The sequence below is a fragment of the Barbus barbus genome (genome assembly GCF_936440315.1).
Source record: "Barbus barbus genome assembly, chromosome: 24".
Lineage (NCBI taxonomy): Eukaryota > Metazoa > Chordata > Actinopteri > Cypriniformes > Cyprinidae > Barbus > Barbus barbus.
Window position 1 is genome coordinate 11,199,431 of NC_136752.1, and position 25,484 is coordinate 11,224,914.

At 39.5% G+C, this 25,484-nt stretch overlaps 1 protein-coding gene across 3 annotated transcripts in view; it reads left to right on the forward strand.

The window, feature by feature from the left end:
• plpp3 (phospholipid phosphatase 3) overlaps positions 1-25,484 on the forward strand; it is a 39,277-nt gene that overhangs the window by 5,765 nt on the left and 8,028 nt on the right. For 2 of the 3 annotated variants that reach the window (XR_013781841.1, XM_079374946.1), the window contains exons 2-5: positions 12,213-12,367; positions 15,207-15,487; positions 16,073-16,130; positions 23,456-23,632. Coding sequence is in view for 2 of the 3 variants with exons in the window: in XM_079374946.1 (XP_079231072.1) it covers positions 12,213-12,367; positions 15,207-15,487; positions 16,073-16,130; positions 23,456-23,632 (671 nt within the window). In the remaining variant the exon portion in view is untranslated. Of the gene's footprint in view, positions 1-12,212; positions 12,368-12,735; positions 12,894-15,206; positions 15,488-16,072; positions 16,131-23,455; positions 23,633-25,484 lie in introns of all 3 variants that reach the window. The other variant, XM_079374945.1, reaches the window with a different exon arrangement.

Genomic DNA, 25,484 nt, shown 5'->3' on the forward strand with positions numbered 1-25,484 from the left:
TGTCAAAACATAGTGCCCACGCTCTGTATTTGTGTATGTCTAAGTGCACATGTGCAATACAACGTGTTTGACTATTTGTACAAGAACCTTCAAGGGTGTTTGTGTGTGTGTGTACGTCAAAGAGAGGCTGGTTTCTGAGGTCGCTGCCACGTGGTTTAATTATATGCTTGTTGAGTTTATGCGACGAAGTGGGCTGCCATAGGTAGCAATTAGACAGGCAGACATGAGCACAAGTGACCATCAGCTGGTTGTTTAGACTGTGTGTGTGTGGGGGGGGTCGGTACAACTTATAGAGTCGGGTACAACTTTATCACATCCAGAGGGTCTCTTGGAGCGTGTACTCGTGATAACAAACTCCTCGGGTTTGTTACGGTCACTAAATTCCTCCTAGTGCGGATGGACGCCATTCTCTGTGATCTCTGCGGCTGCATATCTTTGTCGGTTTACAGCGCTCTGTTTGTGCTAGGAACAATAGCGTAAGATCTTCAGGAGAGTGGAAGCAAGTATGAGGAGCCCCTGCTGGTTTGTATCCCTCTCTACGAGGTAAACGCACAAATAATTTGTTTATTTGTTCTCAGTGTAATTGTAGTCTATTTCCACTCGCTAGTCTATATTGTGTCCTGTAAGGTATTGTTTTAGGAAATGAGGCATTGTGTGTGTACGAGTCTGTGGGATGCATCAGCTGTGGAACAATCATCCTCAATTCGCTCAGCTTGATTATAATTCCAGGGTGTTGGAATTTTTCTGGAGTGTGTACATGTGTTCTCTGGAATGGGATTTTTTCAAATCCAGTGTGGGCATCTGTTTAAGTCTCATCTAGCACCGAAAGGCCAAGGGTGACCTCTGCAGCCTTCACACGACAAGCGCTCTTTCAATTTTTCTGGGTCATATGGATTAAGTCCAAGGTGCTCAGCATTCCTGAGTGTAAGCCTAGCTGGCCCCTAAAGGGCAGTCACCCTCTGTCCATTCATATGCTAATGAGACCTGTGCCACTATGGGTAATATTCTAATGTGATGGATAATGCTCAAACAAATTATATAGCACATGTAGTTTTGGGTTTCAATTTGTCACCCCTTTAGAGTAGAAATTATTTTGTGAATTACAACTATGATTGATTTATTAAAAATAAAGTGTGTAATATCTGAAACTAGGGTGAGAAGGTTCTAGGAGGGACTGATGTAAATCAACTCGGCATATTAAATAAAATGAAAATGCTTGTGTGCTGTTTCAGCAGATGTCAACGCATTTATATAGAGCAGTGTTGTTACTGTTAACTGACATTATTAAAAGTTTTTTTATCAATTGAAATAAAACTGAAAATAAAATATCACATGAAATACGTAAACTTAAAAAACTTGACAATTAGACGTTTATTAGTGAATCTGAAATAAAAAAGAAAGATAAAAAGAAATAAAAAAAAATTACAAAAGCACATAAATTACTAAAACTTAACCTAAAATCTTAAATGAAAGCTCATTTAAAATATTATTAAATACTCTAACAGTAATACTAAAATAACATTAATATAGAGGTCACATTCTCCAATGGTATTTAGTACGGCATGTTTTTTCTGGGCTCCAAAACTCCAAAAATAATATATTTTTTTTACCCTCAGCATCTATTTATTTATTTATTTGAAACTGCAGTTTTATTAAATGTTGTTGAAATAAAATTAATTTTGTTATTCCGATAATGATGCTGGAGCTGTTTCATAGTGGTTAGTACAGTCAGATGTGGAGCTCATATGGGAAATGTAAGCTTGAGTCAGGCTTGCGACTTTACCCTATCCCATAGGTCTTCAACCCTGCTACTGGGGACCTTTCTTTCCTGCAGAGGTCAGCTCCAACCCTAATCAAACACACCTTAACCAGCTAATCAATGTCTTCAGGATCACTTAAAATGTCACAGGCCAGGTATGCTGAAGCATGAATAAACTTTGCAGGAAAGTGGGTCCCCAGGAGCAGGGTTGAAGACCTGTTCCCCTCTTCTTCACTTAATTTCCTTTTCTCTGTGAGTTGTATGTACACAAGTTTTAAACTTGATGTATGTACACATATATATGTCATGTGTATCATTGCGTTAGTATATCTATGCTTTATAGAAGAGTTTTGTCTCTCCAGGATGTTTCCTGGTGGGTGGAGTAGGAGCGGGAGAACAATACTGTGATCGTTTACACCTTACACTGTTATTGTGAAATGATACTGATGTTAATGATGTTAAATTATGTTAATGTCTCGTTGCAGAAGCATACACCCACAATAATAAGTGTAGCTTACGCAAACATGTCAATATACTCTAATATTCATTGACTACGCCATAATAAACGCATTCAGACAGTGACATTTCTATGATCTCATTCTCTCACACACCACATCAAAAGCCTAAATGCAGCTCTCACACTCTGGTAGAGCGTAGATTGCTATTTTCAGATGCTTTGGTTGTAGTGTTAAGTCTGCGGCAGGTCTTTCTCTTGAGCTCCAGGGCAGGGTGGGAGATGGGAGCAGTTCTTGGGCTCTACCCCAATGAATATGCTCACAGCAGGCTGTGGTGGCCTAGGTTAACCCATAAATGCACACACGAATCACGACACACCACTGACTCTAGGGTCTGTGAAGTGGGCTGAGGGGATGAAAGGATTGATGGATACTCCAGTCCAAAGAAGCCACTTCTCCTGAGCTCCAAGTGTTTATTACGTTTAATGGCCTTGGTAAAGAAATGCAAAAAAAGAGGCAGAGAGATGTTGTTCATTTGTTTAATTACACTTTACTGTGAGAAGAAAAAGGCTGGGTTTGACCTTTGACCTAGGGAAACTGGCCAGCAGTTGTACATTTCCCCACCTAAAGGCAAAGTCAACAAACCTACCAAAGAATGTGACACACTTGGCACAGGACTTTTTTGAGGACCTTGGCTGCTTGATTTAGTGGGATCTCTAGGCTTTATTTTGACATGCTAGGCCTATTTGTTGCATGATTTAAATAAATATGGAAACACTTATTTTCTTAGAAGAAACCACTGTAAATTCTATTTATGCATCCTCATGTCTTCTGTTAGTAAAATATATTGTTTGCTGGTCTCCTCTATGGGCTGTTTGTGGGTGGGGAAGAGATCAAAAAGGTTAAATAACAGAGCAGCTTTGACACGTTTCCATTACACCCCCTCCACTGTGATTTTACTCTTGATGGGTGATATGTTTATATATTTATAATTTTAATAAACATCTCATTTGGGAATGTTTATATAAAATTATATATACAGACAGTTTGACTCGGAGCTCTGTTAATAATTCTCCTCTAGTAAACACTTTTGACATGTTTGGGAATTAGAGGGCTTTTGTATTGTTGCAGTTCATCCTAAATAGTATGCAAGATAAGAATTACTGCGTCAGTATGTTGATGCTAGTAAGCTAAATGGGCCTGAATGATTTTTTTTTTCTTTTTCAACTGTACTACCCACAACCTCTTGCACAACATAAGTAGACAAGTGCAGAGGAATGCAAGGTTGAAGCTCCCCCATTTTTTAATATGCAGTCACCTGAAAGTAAAGATCTACAAGTATCCGAAAATCGTCCCCTATACACTCATTCTCTATTTCATATATTAATTCACTAATATAGTCCACTTGAAAGCGTGAAAGAAAACATGTGAGCAAATTCAGACATCCAGAAGTGGCCCAGAAGATGCTGCGATCTGCCGAAACAGGAATTTGGCATGGCCCTTACATTGGTTAGTACCTAGCTGTTGAGTGTACATTATTTATACACTCCTTATTGTGGTGCATCATGGGATTCAGTGAGTGCACTCAACAATATCCATTAAGTACACCACAACAAATGGGTATCTCAATTTAAGCTTATGGGAAGGGTGTCCAAACTCGGTCCTGGAGGGCCACTGTCCTGCAGAGTTTAGTTCCAGCCCCAATGAAAAACACCTGAAGCTAATCAAGGTCTTACTAGGCATACTAGAAACTTCCAGACAGGTGTGTTGAGGCAAGTGGGAGCTAAACTCTGCAGAACACTGGCCCTCCAGGACCAAGTTTGGACACCCCTAGGTTATGGGGAGTGATTTCGGACATGACTCGTGTCATTTGCACACAGTGTTATCAGGCCTCTTGCAAGGCTGCCCACTCAGATGCCAGAGTGAAAAGGCATGCCTCTGGCGTCGATTTCCGTGAGTTAAAATTGCTGTGCGTAAGCACATGTTTTGAACTGGGCCCCAGCCCCAGAGCCTATCTAATGTATTGAGAGAGTGAGAAAGGTAGGATTGCCAATGTGCACGGCTTTGCTGACCACAGCAGCTTGCATAGACAAAGCTAACGGAGCGTCCCTGGTTTGTGTGAGAGAGCAGAGAACAGTGACAGCAGGGGTCCCTCTGAGTACAGTACTTAAAAACACAGAGAAGTTTCGGCCATAAACCAAACAAACATTCACATGTCTGTTTTTCTTCCATATTTTACACTGTCTTAACCAGGCTCCTGCGACAAGTGACACATAATTTGTCAGTTTTTTTGTCCGTTTTTTGGACTCATTCTTCCAAAATCCTACCCCATATAACTAAATGTTGAACATACAAATACAAATCTATTCTGATTAGATTACATTTGGTTAATTCTGCAATTGTGTTACTTTGCAGTAGAATTATGCTTTTGGAGACAACATGATGCACAAAAAGTGTCCTGGTGGGCAGTGCATGGAGTGTAGTGGTACTTCCTGTAGTGGTCGAACTGAGAGACACAGATATAATTAGTATTGATTAGTTAACCGGGTAGGTCAGATGGAAATGGGGTCAGTAGATCTGGGTTTGCCCACACTGATCTGTATTGAACTGTGTTATTCTGTTTGTCAGAAATAGTCTCTTTCTGTCATGGATATCTGTAAGTGATGGGTCATGGGTATCGTTTTAGTGTGCGGGTCAGTGCTTCTGTACCGCAGTGGGGGCAGAAGAGAGGAAGCAAACAGGCTACTACTGAGACCACACATTCCAGAGGTTAGGGTGCATAGGTCAAAGGTGACCAAGAACGTTAATCTCTCTGTGTGTACTTTTGTGTGTGCTTTAGTGTTTAGTCTAGGTGGGTTTTGTGTCTAGGAGCCAGAATGGATGTGTGCGTGAGTTTCGGAAATGTCAATCAAGTTTGAAATGCTCCTCTGACTGCTGAAGAATCCCACACAGGGCGTTCTCATTCCAGTGAGCAAGAGCAGTGCTTTTATAAATGGCATGTCCTCACCGAGGGGTCAAGGTCTGACTGGTTAGCAAGGATATACTATATCCATACCAAGGCCCTGTTCCAAATGGTGCACTTGATCGGTCTTACGGACTTGCGTTTCTTGGAATGCCTGTGAAGTCCACAAGGCCGTAGGGTGTCCCATTTCTTACTTTTGCGCCTCGATGCTCACTTTTGCAAGCATAGAATCGGATGAGCACTGCAAAGTTTTAGAGTGTCATTTGGGACAGGGTGTAACTCGGAATAGTAAAAGCTTTGGGCCTGTGCATGTTCTTGTGGTGACATCAGCCAATCAGGATTGTCATGACATAATTTCCCGCCTCTACAAAGTGATTAGTCACACAGCATTTTATGTCACAGGTGATTGTTCCAGAGTGCCCATGAGCAAATTTCAAATCAAGGACTTTTTGAGAGTCCTGTGCCAGCTGAGCAATTACTGTTGAGATGAATGGGAATGCTGGGATGGCTTTCTCCAGGTATTATTGACCTCGGTCCACACACACTTTGTTCTAAATATACAGTATGCTGCCAGTTGTGGCGTTGCATTGGATTTCAGTGGCCACCCTCTCTTCCTCTCGTCCCGTCTCTCTCCCTCCATTTACCTTTCTCCCAGTAATTTCTCTTTTGTGTTCGGCTTCAGTCTTTCAGCCAGTGAGAGTCTCATGAGAGCTGGCAATAAGCCACTCATTCTCAACAGATTCCCACTGGGGTTACCATACCCGTTCTCGCTCACTCTGCATCCTCCACAGGTTCTCGCATTGTGTGAAAGCCCTGGCCACAAGCCCTTTGCAGATCACTGATGATAAAGCCATCAATGGAGCTCAGAGCTAAACAACAAACCCTCACGTCACCTCTTAGTGGCCTCAGAGGACATGCTTGTATCTAAAATTATTCTATTCTTGCCTACTGTCATGTGTGCATTGTTTCCACAAGGTGTAGTCATGATTGCTGCCATTGTAAATTGAAAATTGTTGGAAAGGTCTTTCCTCATATCAGGTTTATTATTAATCGAGTTCACCCCAGACTCATTGTGTCCAATTGGGACTCAGGTTGCAGGAACAGCACGCTCATGGGTGTGTGACCAACATGTTCTCCAGCCAAGAACCTGAAGTGTTGAACAAGAGAACAAAGTTCTGGCCAAGGAGGTGTATAGGACCTGGAGAAAGATATCTGTTAACATTCCCATTCATCTCAACGGTACTTGAGTTGGCTAATAATGGTTATGTTAACAAGCCAAACCTTGACACCTTAGTTCTGGTACAAGGTGCTACCTATGAGTGAAGTGAATCACCAGTAGTAGGCATTTACAGATCAACTTCCTGTACACGTTATCTAAAATCACTTCCTTCATTTAATAATTTATTTAATGTAGTAAATTATGTAATAGAAGCCTGGTGTTGTTTGACTCAATGTGTCATTGAGCAATTTAGCAGATAAGCTCATGAGGACTTTCCTGAAGCTGTAAAACATATCTTACAGTATATGACTATTACTTTCCCCTAGCAAACTTTAAGCGTGTTGCTGGCTCGCGTGTTTCTGGCTTGTGTGGTATCTTGCACTCTAGCTAAGGCAGACTTAATATGCATGACTCAGACAGAGGTCGAGTTATGAAGAGACACGACTGGAATATGTGTCGTGGAAATTGTGGTTTCTATTTCAGAGAATCTTTGTTTGTGTGTTTCTCCTGCCACATTTTTAAATTTGTACTTCATGCTAGCTTACCTCAGGTCTTCTGCACATAGACACAGTCACGCTAAACTGCAACTGTGTTCTTACCTTGTCTCTGCTTTGTGCGTATGTGTGTGAGAGTTTCATGGTGTTTATGCTTATGCATGATTATGTTGTCCTCTCAGTGCAGTCATTGTTTGGGGGCAGTCGGCCCCTGTCGGGAGAAGGCCTTTCCTGCATATGCATCTCTTCACAAAGCTTTCCTCCCTCTTCATTCCTTTTCACCAATGCGTATTTGTCCCAACAATGACAGATCGGCTTTTAATAGTCATTCAGGGCTTCTGCTTCACAATGTAGTTCACTTTCACCCCATCACACAGTCAATACCACTACTTGCTTTAGAGCGAGAAGCTTTTCAGAAGGAAAGGTCAAAGTTTTGTTTAAGTCCTAATGTTTTAGGATTCTGAACAGATGTCTAATAAATAGAAGTCTAGGAGCATTTTAAGGTTTTGCGCTATTAGAAAATTGTTTGAACATCCCAACTGACCCAGCAACGCTGATTCTGTCAGACCGTATTACTTCCAGTGGCTTTTTCTGGTGGATGTGACCCAGTTGGACAAGATGAGCAGTCAAAGTCAATCAAAGCTGTAAGCGTTATGCCACAATTGTTTACACATTTACACAACTTCCCATAAGATCAATGTAATCTCCCAGCAGACACACAAACATATTTTTCCTCCAGGGTTCATATCTGCAAAACCAGCCACCAATAGTCGATAGTGTCCGATAAGAATCATCCCATTTCTTATATAAACATTGATTTCTACAACTGATTTCCATTCTGGCCTATCGGAAACTGTGGCTGTGAAGTCCCAGCTCAGTGGTTGCCCTTAGCGTCTGACTGGCGTCTAGTCGTTCCCCTTCTAAGAGCAGAAAGGCTGCATGCCCACATCTGATAACGCAAATAGAAAATTTTTCCCCCACAATGCACCACTTTGCCATCCACTTATAATTGTTTTGTGAGTGTGTGTCTGGTGTATGCATGGTGCTTGAGGTCCAGATAGATTTTGGCTCCATTGTTTTTCATTAAGCTCATATTGAGCGTTAAGTCAGAGACCAAATTGAGAGTTCATACGGAGTGACCCCAGTGGTCCAGAGCCACTTTAAACCGACTCTAATTAACCATCATATTTTTTAATTATTTCTAAGTAATTCTGTTGGGCTTTTTAATGCCTTTTATTGAGGTAGGACAGTAGAGAAACAACAGGAAAGCACTGGGTGGAGAGAGGGGAGTGGGGTCGGCAAAGGACCTCTAGTCGGGAATCGAACTTGGGTCGCCATATATAATAATAAAAAAACAATAACACCGATTGTATAATTTGGACATTGACAATTGTAATTTGGTTATATCTGACATTAAGTAAATACATATTGACACTGGTCTGTTTGACATCAGTTAAGCTTTTAATATTTTTCACATGGCTCCCTAGACACGAGGATACGATAAGAGCTGTTTAACTTGGACAGCTCCCTCTTTATGACTGTAGGTCACCAGTCTTTAGCTGTGGCCATGGGTTCATTGTGAATCAGCCTGAATTTATTTCTATTTAATTATCTTTGCACAGACCTCAGGCTCGTGGTTTCCTCCCTTCCTTCTTTTATAGTTACTGAGCCACATAGTTACTATTGTACCAGGAAAGTTAAGTAGAAAGAGTTATAGTAGATATAAAACAACAAATTACAACTTATCTAGTCCCAGCCTCAGTTTGTTAGTGGCATTAAACCGTAGAAAATCTTCAGAGTTTTGTTTGAAGCACTTCAGAACTAGTCAACTAGATGAGAAGAATTGTATATTATATTATTTCTCTAAAATAGTCTGTATTTGTCTACCTTTTCATCAGATCACAAAGCCTCTGGACCACATTCAAACCTTTGTCTCCCACATAAAAACCATGGCTCAATGTTAACTGTTAGAGTTTTGAGTGAAGTTGCTCTTCAGATTGTGACTTTCAGTATGAATATTGTCCTTTATTGTGGAGGAGTGAGAAAAAGAGCTAGAGAAGATTGAGGAGAGTCTCCACATACCAATCCTCTCTCATGGTGATGACATGAGCGGCAGAACAGCGGCGTGCTGGCATGACACCGGCTCACAGCCAACATCATTGGGCACAGACAGAAGGCTTTTCACAAACACATAGATGTAATGTGGAGGTCTTCATACCCAAACACACATTTCAGAACTGTTTATGTTTTGTGGCTGCTCAGTGCTCCTCTTTCAATTGTGCTAAGTTTATACTATGGAGACCACAAAAGTATACTCTATACAACATATTTAACCCCCCCAACTACAAAAGATCATTTTATAAAGGGAAGTGGTGTGTGGCCAAGTATGGTGACCCATACACCCGGAGCAGTGGGCAGCCATTGCTGCGGCGCCCGGGGAGCAGTTGTGGGTTCAGTGCCTTGCTCAAGGGTCTCACCTCAGTCGTGAGTCAAGTTATTCACTCCCCCACCTACAATCCCTGCCGGACCCGAGACTCAAACCCACGACCTTCGGGTTATAAGTCCAACTCTCTATCCATTAGTCCACGATTGCCCAAAATCAGTATCAGTAATCAGTAAATCAGTTTTTTCTACTAAAGATGGATTGTACTCAAGCTTGAGGATCAATAGGAGTCCTTTTTTCCCACTTGTCTAACAAACTTGACTTTATTCTTGTGCAGATATATACAGAAACGTATATGGTCTGTGTTGTCTGTACATGAACATGCGTGCGCATATGTTTGACCTTGTGGTCAGAGCAGATCTGAAAACATCACAAGCAGTGCCAAGGAGGAATGTGCGTCCATGTCTACGTGTGTTTCCGCATATGTACCTTAGGTCCATGTATTCCCTCCACCCAGTCTCATACTCTGAGGTTGAATTAGCTAAGTCAAGTTTCTTTGAGCGTCCCCAACTCAAGCACCCGTGAGAAAACGTTATACAAACTCCTGAGGCCCAAAGCCCTGTATTTTTGCAGGTGTAGAAAGTGTCTACTTCCTTAATTCTGGTAATGCCCATCTGTCGAAATAGTAGAAAGAGAGAGAAGAAAGACAGAGGTGTTTGACCGCATGTAGATGAAGTAGCTTATGCTGTACATGACCTTATGTCTAAAAACCACAACATGATGTTCCTTTGAACGTGTTTGAATATTATTTCGCTTAAGAACACTGCCATGAAGTTTTTGGAGGTTTAGGAATAAGTAGGTTTCACTGAGGAAAAGAAGCAAAGGGGCCCGAGGGTAGTTGTTTTTCAGAATGTTCTGGTTGCCAATGCTGGTATGATCTTACATCTTAAAAGTTTGGTTTATTGTATGTATATATTTGTGTGTTAGAAAGGATCAGTCACCACGGCTGCAGTCTCGTCTCTCTCCAACCACAAATAGCCCAAATGCCCCCTTCTCTCTTTCACTCCAAACACCGTTCCAGACATTTGGGTGGTCGGCGTAAGCTAAGCTTTGTTTTTCTTGCTATTCACACATTTTACAATCCATCAAGGGGAACTTTTCAAAGCTCCCACCACAACTTTGAGTCTAATGTTTAGTTTGCTTTGATTTGAAAATATGTATTTATTTTTCCCGCCGTTGGCTGGATGATGACAGCTGACGTGTATTTTGCAGGACGTTTTAATGAGTCGGCCATTTTGGGCTGAGGTCCCAGCCTGGCATCTGCCCCCTTTCCTTACTGAAAAAAATGCATGCATGCCAAGTAACGTGCATGTAGTTTGTTGTCCATTTCTATACCAAGGGAAACCCTCCACAACATAAGTCTTTGGGTTTTTTGCTTTTAACCACAAAAAGTGCTTCCATCATATTTCCCTCATGAAGCAGAAAGACATGAACCAAACTGCTGTGAAAATGTTGTAGCAAAACCACAAATGAACCTGAAAACATCACATAATCTGTCTCCAAAATGTCCACATACCCTCTGTGTTCCAAAATTTAGTGAGCTTCCTACCTAGATAGCATCATAGACTCAGTCCTAATGCAGGCAGCAACATAACAATTACTTCCTAAGATAACGTATTTTGGCCAATATCTTAGGTGGCAACATATGTTTGTTTTTTTTGTAAACAATGCAGTCCCTCAATGTATTACGAAATAAATTGAAAGAAATGGTGTTTATAAACATATCTAATTCATAAGGTAAAATGGTTTCTTCTAACCCATTATTTGCATGTTTTGTATGTTTACGTTTGTAGTATTGCAGTTAGCTTAGCAACATGCTAACATTAAACTATTGGAATCATTAGTGAAAGTTATTAGTGTGACCTGTAGAGATTGTTAATCACTTATTGGGTTCCACAATTCTTAAGAAGCTTCTGCCTATGTAGCTCACTAGGTTTTGGAACAGGACTTCAACAAATCATAAAGATCCAGAGTTTTCTAAAGGTGTCACTGAAAAGGCACACAACACCCTTGTTCTTGTTCAAACCTGACATTAACTTTTACAAATGAGTTTGAATTACTCCAACAAAAAAACAAACAAGGACTTTGACCGGTTTAGGGTTCATTATAAGTTCTTATCTGTATTGAATTAGTTCTCTGATGCTCTCCATACAGTATTATTTGCCAAAAAGCTTTGCTTGATGCCATTAGGCTGCATTGTATTTAGCTCTAAGCTTCTTTGCACTGACAATAGCCCTAAACCCAAGCCAAAGGAAAGGGAAGCTTCTCTTGCTATTGTGCCGCTTTGCGCAAATTACTTAATTAGCAAACGCACAAACCATTACTTTGTCAATTTGCATTGGATACACAGTACATTATGTGTGCTCTGTGAGGGTTTTGTGTATATAGCTCTTGTAGTAGCAGCACTTTGAGCTAGTGCTTTGTTTGGAAGATTAGATAAAGGCTAGAAGAACTTCTTAAATGTGCTCCCTCATTCATTTCCTATTACAAAGGCTTCTTGCAGTTGGATTTATTTTTATTTTTTCACTGCATTTGGTATTTTTATATATATGTTTTTCTAATAAAACCATCTAAAATAAGGAAAAGGTCCTGAAAACAAAATCAGTTTACTATTTTGTATAATAATATGTACTTGTATTAAATAATTTATCTTCAGTGAAGTTTATTTTTTCAACTCCACTGGCATTTTAAAGCATTTTTTAATAGTTTTTGCTTTTAAATGAGAAAAACATGCCTATGGGTAAAAAAATACAGATTTTGCAGTGTTTTTCTCTACATATTATGCTTTATGAATGCAAGTCATGTGAAACATCCCTGCTGTCTCAGGTAAGTGTGTATGACACGCCCCACGGGGTCTGTGTGTGTGTGCTTTTTGCGTAGTTATGCTGCCCTCGATGGTGTTGCATAAATCGACAGTGCAGCCGTACCAGCGTGGGTTCTACTGCGCGGACGACAGTATCCGCTACACCTATAAAAACAGCACTGTGCCTTCTTCTGTGCTGACAGCCGTGGGCCTCCTTCTGCCCATTGCCAGCGTAAGTGCCCCACAGAGGGGCCTCAGACAGGGGACATGGTGCCAGGCGAGTGGGGCAACTGCATGGGAAATGAAGTCTTTTTGAGAGAGTTATTATAGTTTATAACCTAGGAGAACCTGCTAGGTCATAGTGCCAATCACAGACAAACATTAACTATGTGTAGCCATTCACTTCTCTCAGAAGCCGAGCTACCATGTCAGACCCCACTCCCCTGCCTGGTATTTCCCATAATCCTCCGCTGCCGTGTGCTGTGCTGTGCCGCTACCTGCGTGTGTCTTTCTGTGACTGACCTGAAATCTCTCTCTCTTGTTCTCTCTCTCTCCCCCCACTCTCTCTCTTTGTGTGGTTGTGTGTGTGTTTCGCTGTAGCTGGCCTGCCTTTCCTGATAATTGAAACTAGCACAATCAAGCCGTACCATCGCGGGTTTTACTGCAGTGACCAGTCCATCCAGTACCCGTATAAAAACGGGGACACCATAAGCGATGCCGTGCTCAGTGCCGCTGGCATTCTAATTGCCATCCTCTCTGTAAGTTCCTCTCTTATATATATGTATATATATATATATATATATGTATATATGTATGTATTTATATATATATATATTCATATAAATATACCACTAATTCATATAAACATCCCATTTTCATCCCTCACACCCTATTAGACCATAGATATTAGTAAAATAGGCTAACTGTAGAACTAAATGGTGACTTATAGTAGATAACCCTACCCATAATCCTTTTAAAATCTATTAACCAATCCTCCCCATCCCATCTTTTTATTTAAAATATTTGAACAACTCAACATCAAGAGTTTTATCATGGTCAGGGCTATCGCTGTCTCGATCTTAGTCTCTCTTTTCTGTTCTGTCTTCTTTTGTCTGCATGTATTTTGTGATAAATTTCTCTTTTTGTGTTTTTACTTTTTTTAAAGTAATTCTCAGAAACAGCAATGCCGAGTTACTGTATAAAATGTTATAAATCAGTAATATAATAATAGAAACCCTGTGAAAAAGAAGTACACTTTAGCATACTTTTCAAAAGAGTGCTTATGAAAATAATGTATTTTTATAAAATAGACGTAAGTGTAATGATTTCCTGACAAATGATGACAAGCATTTATTTAAATAAAAATTTTGTCATTTCTATTGAAACTATCATCTATTTAAATATGTTTGTAAATAGGCATTTCAAATGATGAAGTTGCAAAGTAGTACATTCAAAATATATTTACTGGATAGTTAAAATGAAAATCAAATCATTCACATGTGATCTTAATGGTCCCAAAAAGTTTATTTCACCCCAAAATCAAAAAGAAATGAACTAAATATGTTCTTGACAGATTTTGTGAAATGTACTTAATTTAGTGAATTGAATTTGGGGAAAAAAGTGAAAAGCCTCGTAAAATTCAATTTGAGTGCAGATAAATCTGGATAAGAGATTAAACCGCCCCACAGCTGCTGAGGTGTTGAATTAGTAGACATTCACAGCCTTTGTGACAGCTGCCAAAAGGTTAACCCCTTAAAAATGAACCCAATCACCTGGAGGACACATGTTCGACGAAGAACTAGAAGGAATGCAACATCAAACTAGATTACTTTTAGCTCTTGTGCAACTCTAAAACAATGTCTGAAAACAAAACTTCAACATGCCAGACGATCCCCTTGTGGAATAAAGTGGTGGAGATGAGGGAAGTGGTCTTGCAGTAAAAGCCCCTGTAAACTGGCACGACACCAAACCATGACTCCATGGAGATCCCATATGGAGACATGCGTGCCTCATTGTCTAGAGTAGACATGTTCCCATGCTCAGCTATTCTCCAGATTAAAATAAGGACTGTGTGTGTATATGTGTATGTGTGTGTGTGTGTGTGTTGGTACCCCTCACACAGCTGCAGTTAATTAGCAGTGTCTCCAGTCCTAGTTTGGTTAGGCCTCAGGGAAAGCAGTGTCCCTCTACAGTTTGAAGAGAGAAAAGAAAAAGGAGAACGGGAGATAGTAAATATCTCATTAAGGCATGGTTTATGTACTTCATAACCCATGCCTCTTTGCTAAAATTTACGTCTTACTGGTTTCAAATGGTGCAGACCTCCGTTTTAAAATCCCATGCCCTAACTGCTTATATGAAAGCCATAACCTTTAAAAACATAATATGTTCCATATCATTAAAATATCACCAGCAATGGGCAGGCCATGCTCAGTCATAACTCAAGTTACTTGTTTTCTCTCATTTCTTTCACTCATTTCTTCTTGCTTTTTTTGATTAATGTGCTTTCCTAACTGGTACTTAATTTGCATGTTTGTCTAACTCCACCCTGCATGCCCATGACCTGACCACTGAAATCTTGTGATTTATATAATGACACATTAATATTTGTGGTATGACTTCACAAATTCACCATTATGATCTTAATGATATTGAGCTCTGTGCCAAAACCTAGTGAGCTGCCTCGCTTTCTAGTGCCTATATTGGCAAAAGCCTACATAGGCATCATAACTATCATTGAACCTGATAAGTGAGCAATTTGGAAAACTATGTAGGCAGCAGCGCCGAGCATTACACAAATTTGTTTGGGTGTTCGCTTTTAGCATGTTGCTAAAATAACAGCTTTGAAAATTACAAATAATGTGTGAAGTAATTTTTAATTGCACCGAACAATTTTACTGATACTTTTCAGTATTAATGAAATGTTTATTCATAACTGATCTTTGCACAATGCATTTGAATTCGCTTTTTCGTGATGTTGAATTTCGCTAGGTTTTGGAACAGAGCCTGTATGTAATGTTATTGTCAGCTATGAGTAATTAATTTTTTCCCATTGTAAATGAACCATTCTCTAGATTGTGATTGGCGAATGCTACAGGATCCATTACCTGAACCAGGGCTCCAAATCATTTGTGGGAAATCCATATGTCTCCGCCCTTTACAGACAAGTGGGCGTGTTCATCTTTGGCTGCGCTGTCAGCCAATCATTCACAGACATCGCCAAGGTCTCAGTTGGACGGTTGAGGCCGCACTTCCTAGACATTTGTAACCCTGACTACTCTACCATCAACTGCTCTCTGGGATATATTACTCAATACACATGTTCTGGAGAGGTCAGCAAAGTACAAGAAGCCAGGTGAGATATTCAATCAACACTCACATGCACATGGGATAATAAAATGTCACAGTTTTGAAAAATATTAAAAATAACTGTTTTCAACATTGAAAATATTAAAGGGATAGTTCTCCAAAAAGGAAAATTCTGTCATTAATTGCTCACCCTCGTTCTAACCCGTAAGACCTGTCACCTTCGTTCATCTTCAGAACACAAATTAAGATATTTTTGATGAAATCCGAGAGCTTTTTGACCCTGCATAGACAACAATGCAACTACCACGTTCAAGGCCCAGAAAGGTAGTAAGGAAATCGTTAAAATAGTCCATGTGAAATCAGTGTTTCAACATCAATTTTATGAATCTACGAGAATACTTTGTGCGCAAAGAAAACAAAAATAATTCTCCAACTTTATTCGACAATTTCTCCTCTTCCGTGTCAGTCTTCGCTGTGCGTTCATGAGAGTTCTAAATATAAATATATATATATATATATATATATATAATTTCTTTATTTTTTCTTTTAGAAATTTAATTAAATGTTTTAATGTATTTAATAATTAAACACATTGTTGATTACATGTTCTTTTTTTTTTTTCTCCCTACAGGAAATCCTTCTTTTCTGGACATGCTTCATTTTCGATGTACACCATGCTGTATCTGGCAGTAAGTACATGTACACTGTGTAGTGCTCTCACTCTGTCACAGTTCTATTATTTTACTAAAGAGCTGTTCATTCATGACTGTTATGTCTAGTATGAAACAGGGACCCTTTATCGCCCTTTCACCCTCCTCTGTGGGTATCTGAAATGTGGGTCAGTCTTATTTTCCTTGTTCATCTCCCGAATGGACACACTCCACTTGTTTTCATTTGTGCAGCTTCCCTTCTCTCTGAAGTTGTCCTTCATTTCTCCCTTATGCTTTTATTTTTATTCTCTTTTTGAATGGGTCACATACGTTTTCACACCAATTATGCAGAATCCCCGATATAGCTTTACATACACACAAAGGCAGATTTCGCTCAGCCTCCTGGAGTCTCTCACTGTATGTAAAGCCTCTTTCAAAGGCTTCAAACTTTTTCCCTTTCACACGCACGGCCCTCCTCTCCTCCCTCCTTTTATACAAATCCTTTGTTTCTGCATCTAAATCATCAGCATCTCCATGGGCCCCTCCACCTTTCTCTTTCAGATGGCAGGAGGTGGAGCCACTCTGCTAATAGAGGTGGCCAGATGTTCATTCTCAGCGTTTTGAGAGATTATTTGAGAAAGTAAGGGGGGTGATAGAGAATATGTACTTTTGAGGCCACAAACCTGTCCAAACTCATGCAGGTTTGATTCTAATGCTCTCAAACTTTGACAAATGACTTTGACAGCTGGGCCTTACGCCCGAAACACTGACCTGAACACTTCCTACAAGAGAAAGCAGTATGTTAAGAACCAGACCGAATGCAGGTTCTGTTGAGTGTTTTGTGACTAAAACAATCAGTTTTACACACAGACCTGCTGAATCTTAAACCATAGTGATTAGCCACAAGGCAGGAGAGCTGTCAGCCAGTGTTACACATTATTATTCATGGAGAAAAGCAAGCATTGAGGAAAACAGGATTCTAATTTCTTCCAGAAACCTTCTTTATAACTTCAGTCACTGCAGTATGAATTATCATCTTGATTTGAAAGCCTGGATTCGTCTCTGAGTGTCTCTGAGGGGCAAATTGTTCAGATTTTATCAGAATCCCTGGCCAGATTTCTCACAGCCGAAGCCAAAGTATAGTCAAAATCCATTATAAAATGTGAACATGTGACTCTTATGTTAAGATACAGGTTGACTATCTAAGATTATTTTACCGTTCTTGGCCTTCAAAGTTAAAAACGAGAGGCCAAGAGAGAACGCTCTGAGATATCTAAGCACAAAGCATGATAAACAGAATTACAGACCTGAATAAATTTGAAAAACAAGTGGAGGAAAGTGCTCTCTGAGTAGAGCGATTGAGCGAAACAGTCTTATTGACTGGAGCGTTACCATTCCCGGTCTCGCTCCCTGTAATTATCTCAGTCTAGCTGTCATGCTTCATGGGTCAGGCGCTGAAGTCATAATGAGAGCTCACACCAGGCTTGTGATCCCCTTTTATTTGCACAAACGTAACCTAGGTCAAAAGTAGACAGCCTTTGTTCTCACCAAATTTGCGAATGAATCATTCTGGCAGAGTACCTCAAAATAGAACCCACAACTGTTTCGTCAGTGACACGTATTAATAAATTTATTTCACTTTTTTTATGTTCCTTGTAAAAATAATAGTGGTTACATAGAAACCAGGATGAATTCCCATGAACTCTGCACAATTTTTTTAAAGATTATTTTTTTTTTTAAGTTTTAAGATTTGCATTTTTAAGGCACTCTACAAAATTATAATTGAATATTTTAACTATATTCATCAAAAAATCATGAAAAATCATCACAAAAACATTAAGCAGCACAACTTATTTCAACATAAATTTCATTTTAAAATATATTAAAACATTCTAACATTTCACAATATTACTATAATTTTACTATATATTTTGTCAAAAAAGCCCCATGTTCATGTTGAAGAGGTAGTGGTTTTTTTCATATATATATATATATATATATATATATATTAGTGCTGATATGTCACATTAATCACATCCAAAATAAAACTGTTTACATAATATGTGTGTATACTTTGTATATTTATTATGCATGTATAAATACAAATGCATGCATGTATAAGAAAAATTGTATGTTTATATATTCACTATATTTATATATATTATATAAAATATAACAATATAAATGTATATACATGCAAATATTTTTAATATATATACTGTAAGGGTATTTAAATATACATAATAAATATACGCAGTACACATGCATATATTATGTAAACACAAACTTTTATTTTGGATGCGATTAATTGCGATTAATTATATATAATATGTCTATTATTATATATATATATAATAATATATATATTCGTTATATATATATTCCCCATGGAGTTGTTCCCCAGATATTGCGATCATAGTCAGCTTAAGACACCTAATAAGTTGAGCTATAATAAGAGCTCTGCCCCCTAGAGTGATTGCTAGTACTGTACATTTAAGCGGTTGAATGCTGCATTCAAGGGTCTTATGGCGCTTTTCCACTGCATGGTACAGCACGGTACAGTTCAGTACAGCTCACTTTTGGCGGGTTTTCCACTGGGTACAGTTCCTGGTACCTGGTACTTTTTTTTAGTACCACCTCGGCCGAGGTTCCAAGCGAGCCGTACCGTTACCAAAACATGACTTTTAAACTCTGCTGATCACTGATTGGCCGGAGAAAATCCTCACTGCCTGCGTCATTGAACTTTCAGCATGAGACACAACTGACCCGCTAGACTGTTTTGAATGAGCTAGACTGAGTTTTTGAATAATGAAATGTTTCGTTGTCTGTTGAGGAAGTTCAGATGTTCCTCTCGTTGATAGCCAAGGAGCGGATCCAGCGAGAGCGTGATGGAGCGACGCAGAATTAAAAAGTTTTTCAGGAGTCACGGCAGTAGACTATAACGACATGTGAATAATTCCGCCCACACTAAAGCTGCACTAAACTGCAGTGGAAACACAAAACGAGCCGAACTGAGCCGTGTTGTGCCGTTCTGAGCCGTGCCGAGTCGTACCACGCTGTGGAAAAGCGCCATTAGTTGAACCACAGCACCCATGCAGCTCAACCTCATGTGCTTATTGAGTTGGAACAGCATATCAGTTTGTTCTGCAGAGCAAGTGTATGTGGGCATTTTGTGGGCAGCAAACTGGGTATTTCCTAGCTTCTCTATGACCTCCACACTCCATAGTCCAATGACTTCTGGTTTGGCTGCTGCGGCACTGCGCTCTCAAACCGCATGGTGATACAAGATGCTCTAGTTTGCTGTAGTGACCAGAGAACAGGCGGCGAGTTATATGAGACCATGGGCAGAGTAGTAACAAGCACAAACCACTCACAGGCAAATCTTCTACCTGCTTGTTTTCAGGCTATGTTGTGGTCATTAACATGTGGTGAGGCTGCGTTGGCTTTGCAGTAATATTTGTGGTCCTGAGGTCAGGATGGAAAAGACTTTAGTGGTGAAATTTGACTGTTTTCTACAAGAACTGGCACAATTCAAATGCAAATACACTTCAGAATGACCCACAAAACCATGCACAGTGCCATGAAAAAGACCAGCCTTTCCTTTCAAAATATTGCAAAAGAAGTATAGTTTTCCTCACACTCACCTTTTTTGTTAAGATGACATGATTTCTTATACCACATCTCTCTTGCTTTTTCTTGTTCCCTTACCAAGTTGGACTGAACAAGCCGTTTTGTGGCTGCTTATGACCTGAAGAAGTCCATTGCTGGGCTTAAAGAAATAATTTATTCATATTATTCCAAATATGAATGACTTTCTTTTACAGAACACAAAAGGAAAAAAGCTTGATGACTGTACTGGTCACTCTTTTCCATGCAATGAACTGGGACTGAATCTTTCAATCTTAAAAAGAATGCAAAAGCATGTAAAAAGTATCAAATGGGGTCCATATGACCCAGATACTATATTCCAAGTCTTTTGAAGTAATACAATAAATTTCAGCTGGAAATTAATGTTTGGCTTTAAAAAAACTTGACTTCTGGCTTAGTTCTCTTGGTATGCTCATGAGAGTTTATGTGAAAAGTAGCATTGTTCAATTCATGACTACATATTTTTACAGCCAGCCCTTTTTAATGAATCTTAATTCACGAAATATCTGAATGATTCATTCACGAACATGGCTGATGAATACATAAAGGCATAGTTCACCCAAAAATTAACTCACACTTATGTTGTTCCAACATTATAAGACTTGTTTAGCTTTGAAATAAAAATTAAGATATGTTTTAATGAAACCTGATAATTTATTTTCCTCCAGTGAAGTCCATTCTACCATAACTGACACTTTGAAAAATTCAAAGACATGAGTTTATATGAATCGAGTGGTTTAATTCAGGTCCTTTGAAGATGATCACTTTATATGATTAACAGATTAAGGCTTTTATTCAGATATAAAAATTCAATGCACATGCATAGAACAGATCATATATGGTTTGTTTTTGCATGTGACACAGTCATGTTAAAGCCACCAAAACACATTATATCCATTATATGAGATCTTATAACTTGCACAAGGCATATGAACCACTTTCATGACTGTTTTGTAGTGCATTTGAATCCTTTTTTAAACTTTTGAAAAGACTGATTAGCACAGTCTTCAGAAATTTTCTATCCATGGAAATTGATTTTTGTTTTAACAACATGAGTGTGAGTAAATGAATTTTTGAACTCTAATCCTTCTATAGCCCACCAGGATCTTTTCCATTGTCCCATTTGATACCTCAATATCAGATCTGATGGTACCACCCAGATCACCTGCAGGGAGGAACTGGATGGAGACTGTCAGCGAGAGTGTTATCTGCACAAGATTGTGTTACTTCTCATAAGGGCACAGGGCGTGTGTATGTGTATGTGTTTTGAGTTTGCATGTCGCTGGAGAATCTAAGACCACACCGTCTGCCATTCCTGCTGCCAACACCTCACAAAGCACAGAGATGAGAGAGCCACGTTTGGCTTATCTGAGCTCTGATAGCAAGATGCTAAGAGGCAGATTTGATGGACTGTATCTGAGCCCTGAGGGTCTTTGTGTTCTTATCAGCTCTTGGATGCCTACGTGTGGAGAGGACCCCACTCTCGCCCTGAGGAACAGAGCCACTTTAAGAGTTTGGAGAAGTCACAGAACTCATCTCTACATCTCCAGACTCAGACATGCTGGCTTACAGCTAAAGAGATCAGCGTCCCTGTGTGTCGATGTCACCCTTCCATGACCTCTAACAGTCCAACATATACCAAAAATCTTTGCCGTTTTAGTGTATAAAAGATTTACGGGGTGCCACAAGTCCTACAAAAAAAGTAGAAAATGCTTTCGAGAACTTAGAAAAATGGAATTCATTGTTCTTTTCTTCCCCTCCTGCATGTGTAAATGAGTTTATGATGGATGTTATCCAGAGGCCCTGGTTGTCTTGTTTGTGTTATGGCCACTTGTTGATTTTTAAAGAGAAATGACAACAGCATTCCACTCATTGTGCTCTATTGCACAACATTCACAGTTGGTGAGAAAGAGAGCATGAGAATGTGTCTGTTGGCTCTAAGGCTCAATTCTTTAATTTTGGAGAACCAATCTGCTATTTCCTCTATTTTCTGTTATTTGTTAGGTTGGAAATCGCTGAAAGCCTTCATAAATAATTCGAACAGTAAGCATAAAATTATTCTGTTCTCAGTTTGTCATGTGACGTGAGAAAAACAATCTTAAAAGGCAATAAAACAAAAACATAAAAAAATAAATAATTTGAACTATCCTAATTTATTGATTCAATTTTGTAATTTAGTTTGCATTCAGAAATAAGCAACCAGACCTCTGTCTCCATAAACCACAGATCTGCGTTTGAAGAGCATTCCATTGCATCCACATGGCCTGATCAAAGATATTATTGACACGATTGTTTGCAAGTTCTCCGCAGGAACTTTTTTCGGTATAGGAATGCCAAATGTGTGAAAGTCTGTGGTTGAAATAGCTACATATGCTTGGTTAAAAAATCTCTCTTTACTGCCAACATTGAGGCCACGCTGGAGCAAAATGAACATGAGTATGAATTTATTTATCGTTTGCCTTAGAGGAACTTTAGCCATATAATCAAGCAAGTATCTCCATTTCAGTCAGTCATCTGTGACATCTAACTCTTCTCTTTAGCCAGCTGTAAACCCAACAGCTTATATACAATAGCGTGAGAGGAAGAAACGATTGCTGATTCAGGCAAAAATGGTTTTGTTTCAGCATATTTTAAAGATTTCCTGCTTTGGGCCACAATGTAAATTGAAATGAGACAGCAGGCCATATGTTGATTCCAATCAGTTTGAGGCACAAATGCATAGACGCACATAAACACTCCTAGATGCTTATCGCTCTACCATCCTTCCGTTCTGAGGGGATGTTTTTATGAGATAAAATCAATTGAAAATGATTGAGGAGGCCTCTATTTATCTTCAGTCCTTGGCATAATTGAGCATATTTGGCGCACGCAGCAGTAATGCTAATCTTGTGCCTAGTTAAATACTCTAGAAATCCAAACGGCATTATTTATCAAAATCGAATTTGCGAAGACTCGAAGAGCTGTCAGTCTGCTTGTGCAGGCACACCCATCCTCACAACATCTGAGAACTTCATCCAGTAAGGAAACTCCAACTCCCAAACATCCTCAGGGAGGGATTCCTTCCTCTCCAACGCACACAATGCCTTCGGAGCAAGGAGAGAGCTGTTCAGGAAAACATACATGACCTTGTACACACCTTCATTTGGAGCTCAAAGCTCAAGATGGTTATTGTTTGTTTTGTCTAACAGATCATCTCAGTTGTGTTTATCAGTTAGTGTCTATGTGTAAGGGTGTGTTCTGTTGTCTGCTGTGGTTTCAAACTTAATGGAAGTTTTCCTTCTCGTGTGGTGATGGATGATTAAGGGAGGGTGATGAGTACAGGGTCCTTAACTGACTCAGTTTGAAGGGTTTCAGGACTGATGGGCCATCGGAGCGTCGTCAACAGTTTGTCCCCCTGACCCCCATCCTCCCCTTGTCTTTGTACCCCTCAATCATTTGTTTTCTTACCCTAACGAGTCTTCCTGTTCCCAGAAAGTGAACTCTACAAGGGGTCCTTGGATTTAGGTGGCTAGAGAAAGAGACCTTTTTTTCCAGTCCTGTCCAGGGCTACTTTGGGTTCTCAGTTTTTCACTCTGAGCTCCCCCCCCCCCCACATTCTCTCCCACATAATTTTTTTTTCCACCTTCCTTTGACAAATTTCACCCTAATTTATTGTATTAACTAAGTTGTACAAATGTTCCCATTGGTTAAATTGCTTTCCATCTCTGTTTCTTTAGTTCTACCTGCAGTCTCGGTTCACGTGGCGAGGAGCCCGTCTGCTTAGGCCACTCCTGCAGTTCACCTTGCTAATGATGGCCTTCTACACCGGGTTATCGCGTGTTTCTGATCACAAGCACCACCCCACTGATGTTTTAGCTGGCTTTGTCCAAGGAGCCCTGGTGGCCTACTGCATAGTAAGTACATCTTTGTATTTCTATCCATTTCACATTTCTTTAAATATAGTTTAGTATCTTTTAGTATCTGCTAAATGGATGGATAAATCTTTAAGGAGTCAAGAGGCCATTGTGGAGTCAATCTCGAATTAGGTTTTTTTGGTTAGAATGTAAACCAATCTGGACATTTCATACTGTACAGCATTTAATAACCATTGGCCTTGATCTGGTTGTCATCACAGCATCTGTTTTTTTTATTTATTTTTTTTATATTGGTTAACAAACACTTTTACAGTGTTAACACCAGAAAAAACTAATTTATCATTCCTTTCATAAATATGCTGGCAATGAACAACCCAACAAGTTTGACAATACAGCGTATGTTTTCCCATTTCCCACTCTTGACTTTAAAACATGAAAATGCAGTTTTTTTTCTGTTTTTATGTTTGAGCTCGACTAGAGGCAGATTTATCAGATAACTTGTCAAAAGAACCATTAAGAACAGACTTTATCTCATGTATTTTGAGTGAAGTGAAGACAGAAGGCCATCCGGAGTTTGAGGTTGGAAGGGGATCGGAATATCTGGAACCAGACCACAACATTCTCCAGACCCCACCCTCTGTCTTTTTCAAATTACTCGTCAATCAGAGTGAAGCATAATCTTTGTCATGCTAATGCAGAGCATATTGCCTCAATTGCACCATTACTAACTCTCAAATGAAAAGAGGAGGGGGAGGGTTGTGGAAAAAGGAATTTTACACTTCATAATTGTGGCACATGTCACTTTTGTTGGTGCCAGACTTTCCCTGCAGTAAGCAAAGCTTCACTTAGTTGGATTGTGTTTGGGAAAATTGAGTCGAGGGGAACTGAATGTACAAAGGGAGAGAATTTTCTCTTTAGGAGAAATGACAATGTTAATTATTCATTTGAGAAACAGATTTTAATCTGTTTATCTGCATCGTAAAGGGTTGGTGCAAAGATTTAAAGTGCATTTGTTAGGGGGGGGACCAAGACCTCTTCCCCCAGATATCACCCCATCTACAACATCTGAAAGACAAATATTTAAATTGTTAGTGTTGAAATTGGGATATTGAGTTGTAATGTTTCTCAACGTTACAATTCCTAGAATGTCCTAGCAGTGTCTTTCTTCACTCTAATTAGCTGTGACAGCGCCACACTTTTAAGGTACACAGATGTTCGCCAAACATCTCTCTACTGGTATCATGAACCTTCAAAACATTTAATCTCCAATCCTTGAATTTGCTGAACCTGTGCGGTTTAGTTTTCAGTTGGCTCTTGCCTTTATTTATTGGCATTTAGATTTTTCCAAGAGCAGTTGATTATGAGCAGAACCTCATAAAGAAGGACATTTTAGTGACTCAAATTATCCATCCACTCACTTCTAATGGTCTTGATTGTTTTTGAGCCCCTCGGGTTCATGGTGTAGGAACTGCTCTTTGACACCTGAAGAATTTCCTCCCCAGTGTGAAAAACCAGAAAATAGCTGATAAATACAAATAAGAGAGAGCAGAAATGAGATCCTTTTCACTACAGATCAAGGCGCCCATGTACTTGTTTTTAACGAGCCTACATTTGGAATCTGTTCCGCTCCCCATCTGTGAACACTTTAGAGGTCCAATTAAAGTATCTCTAATGACCAAAGCTCAGATGGAGCCCATAGAGGTAATGCAAGGTACGCGTCTTTAAAAGAAAATTTATGTCCCCATACATCAGGCATTGGTTTTGAACCATAGGCGGCAGTGCAACTTATCCAAATTTCTTAGCAAGTAGTCTCCGACAGTTCATAGTTTGGAGGTGCAGCAATTCTTCTAAGCTTGGCTGTAGGTGCTGATTTCTGCTTAAGGGGGTTGTG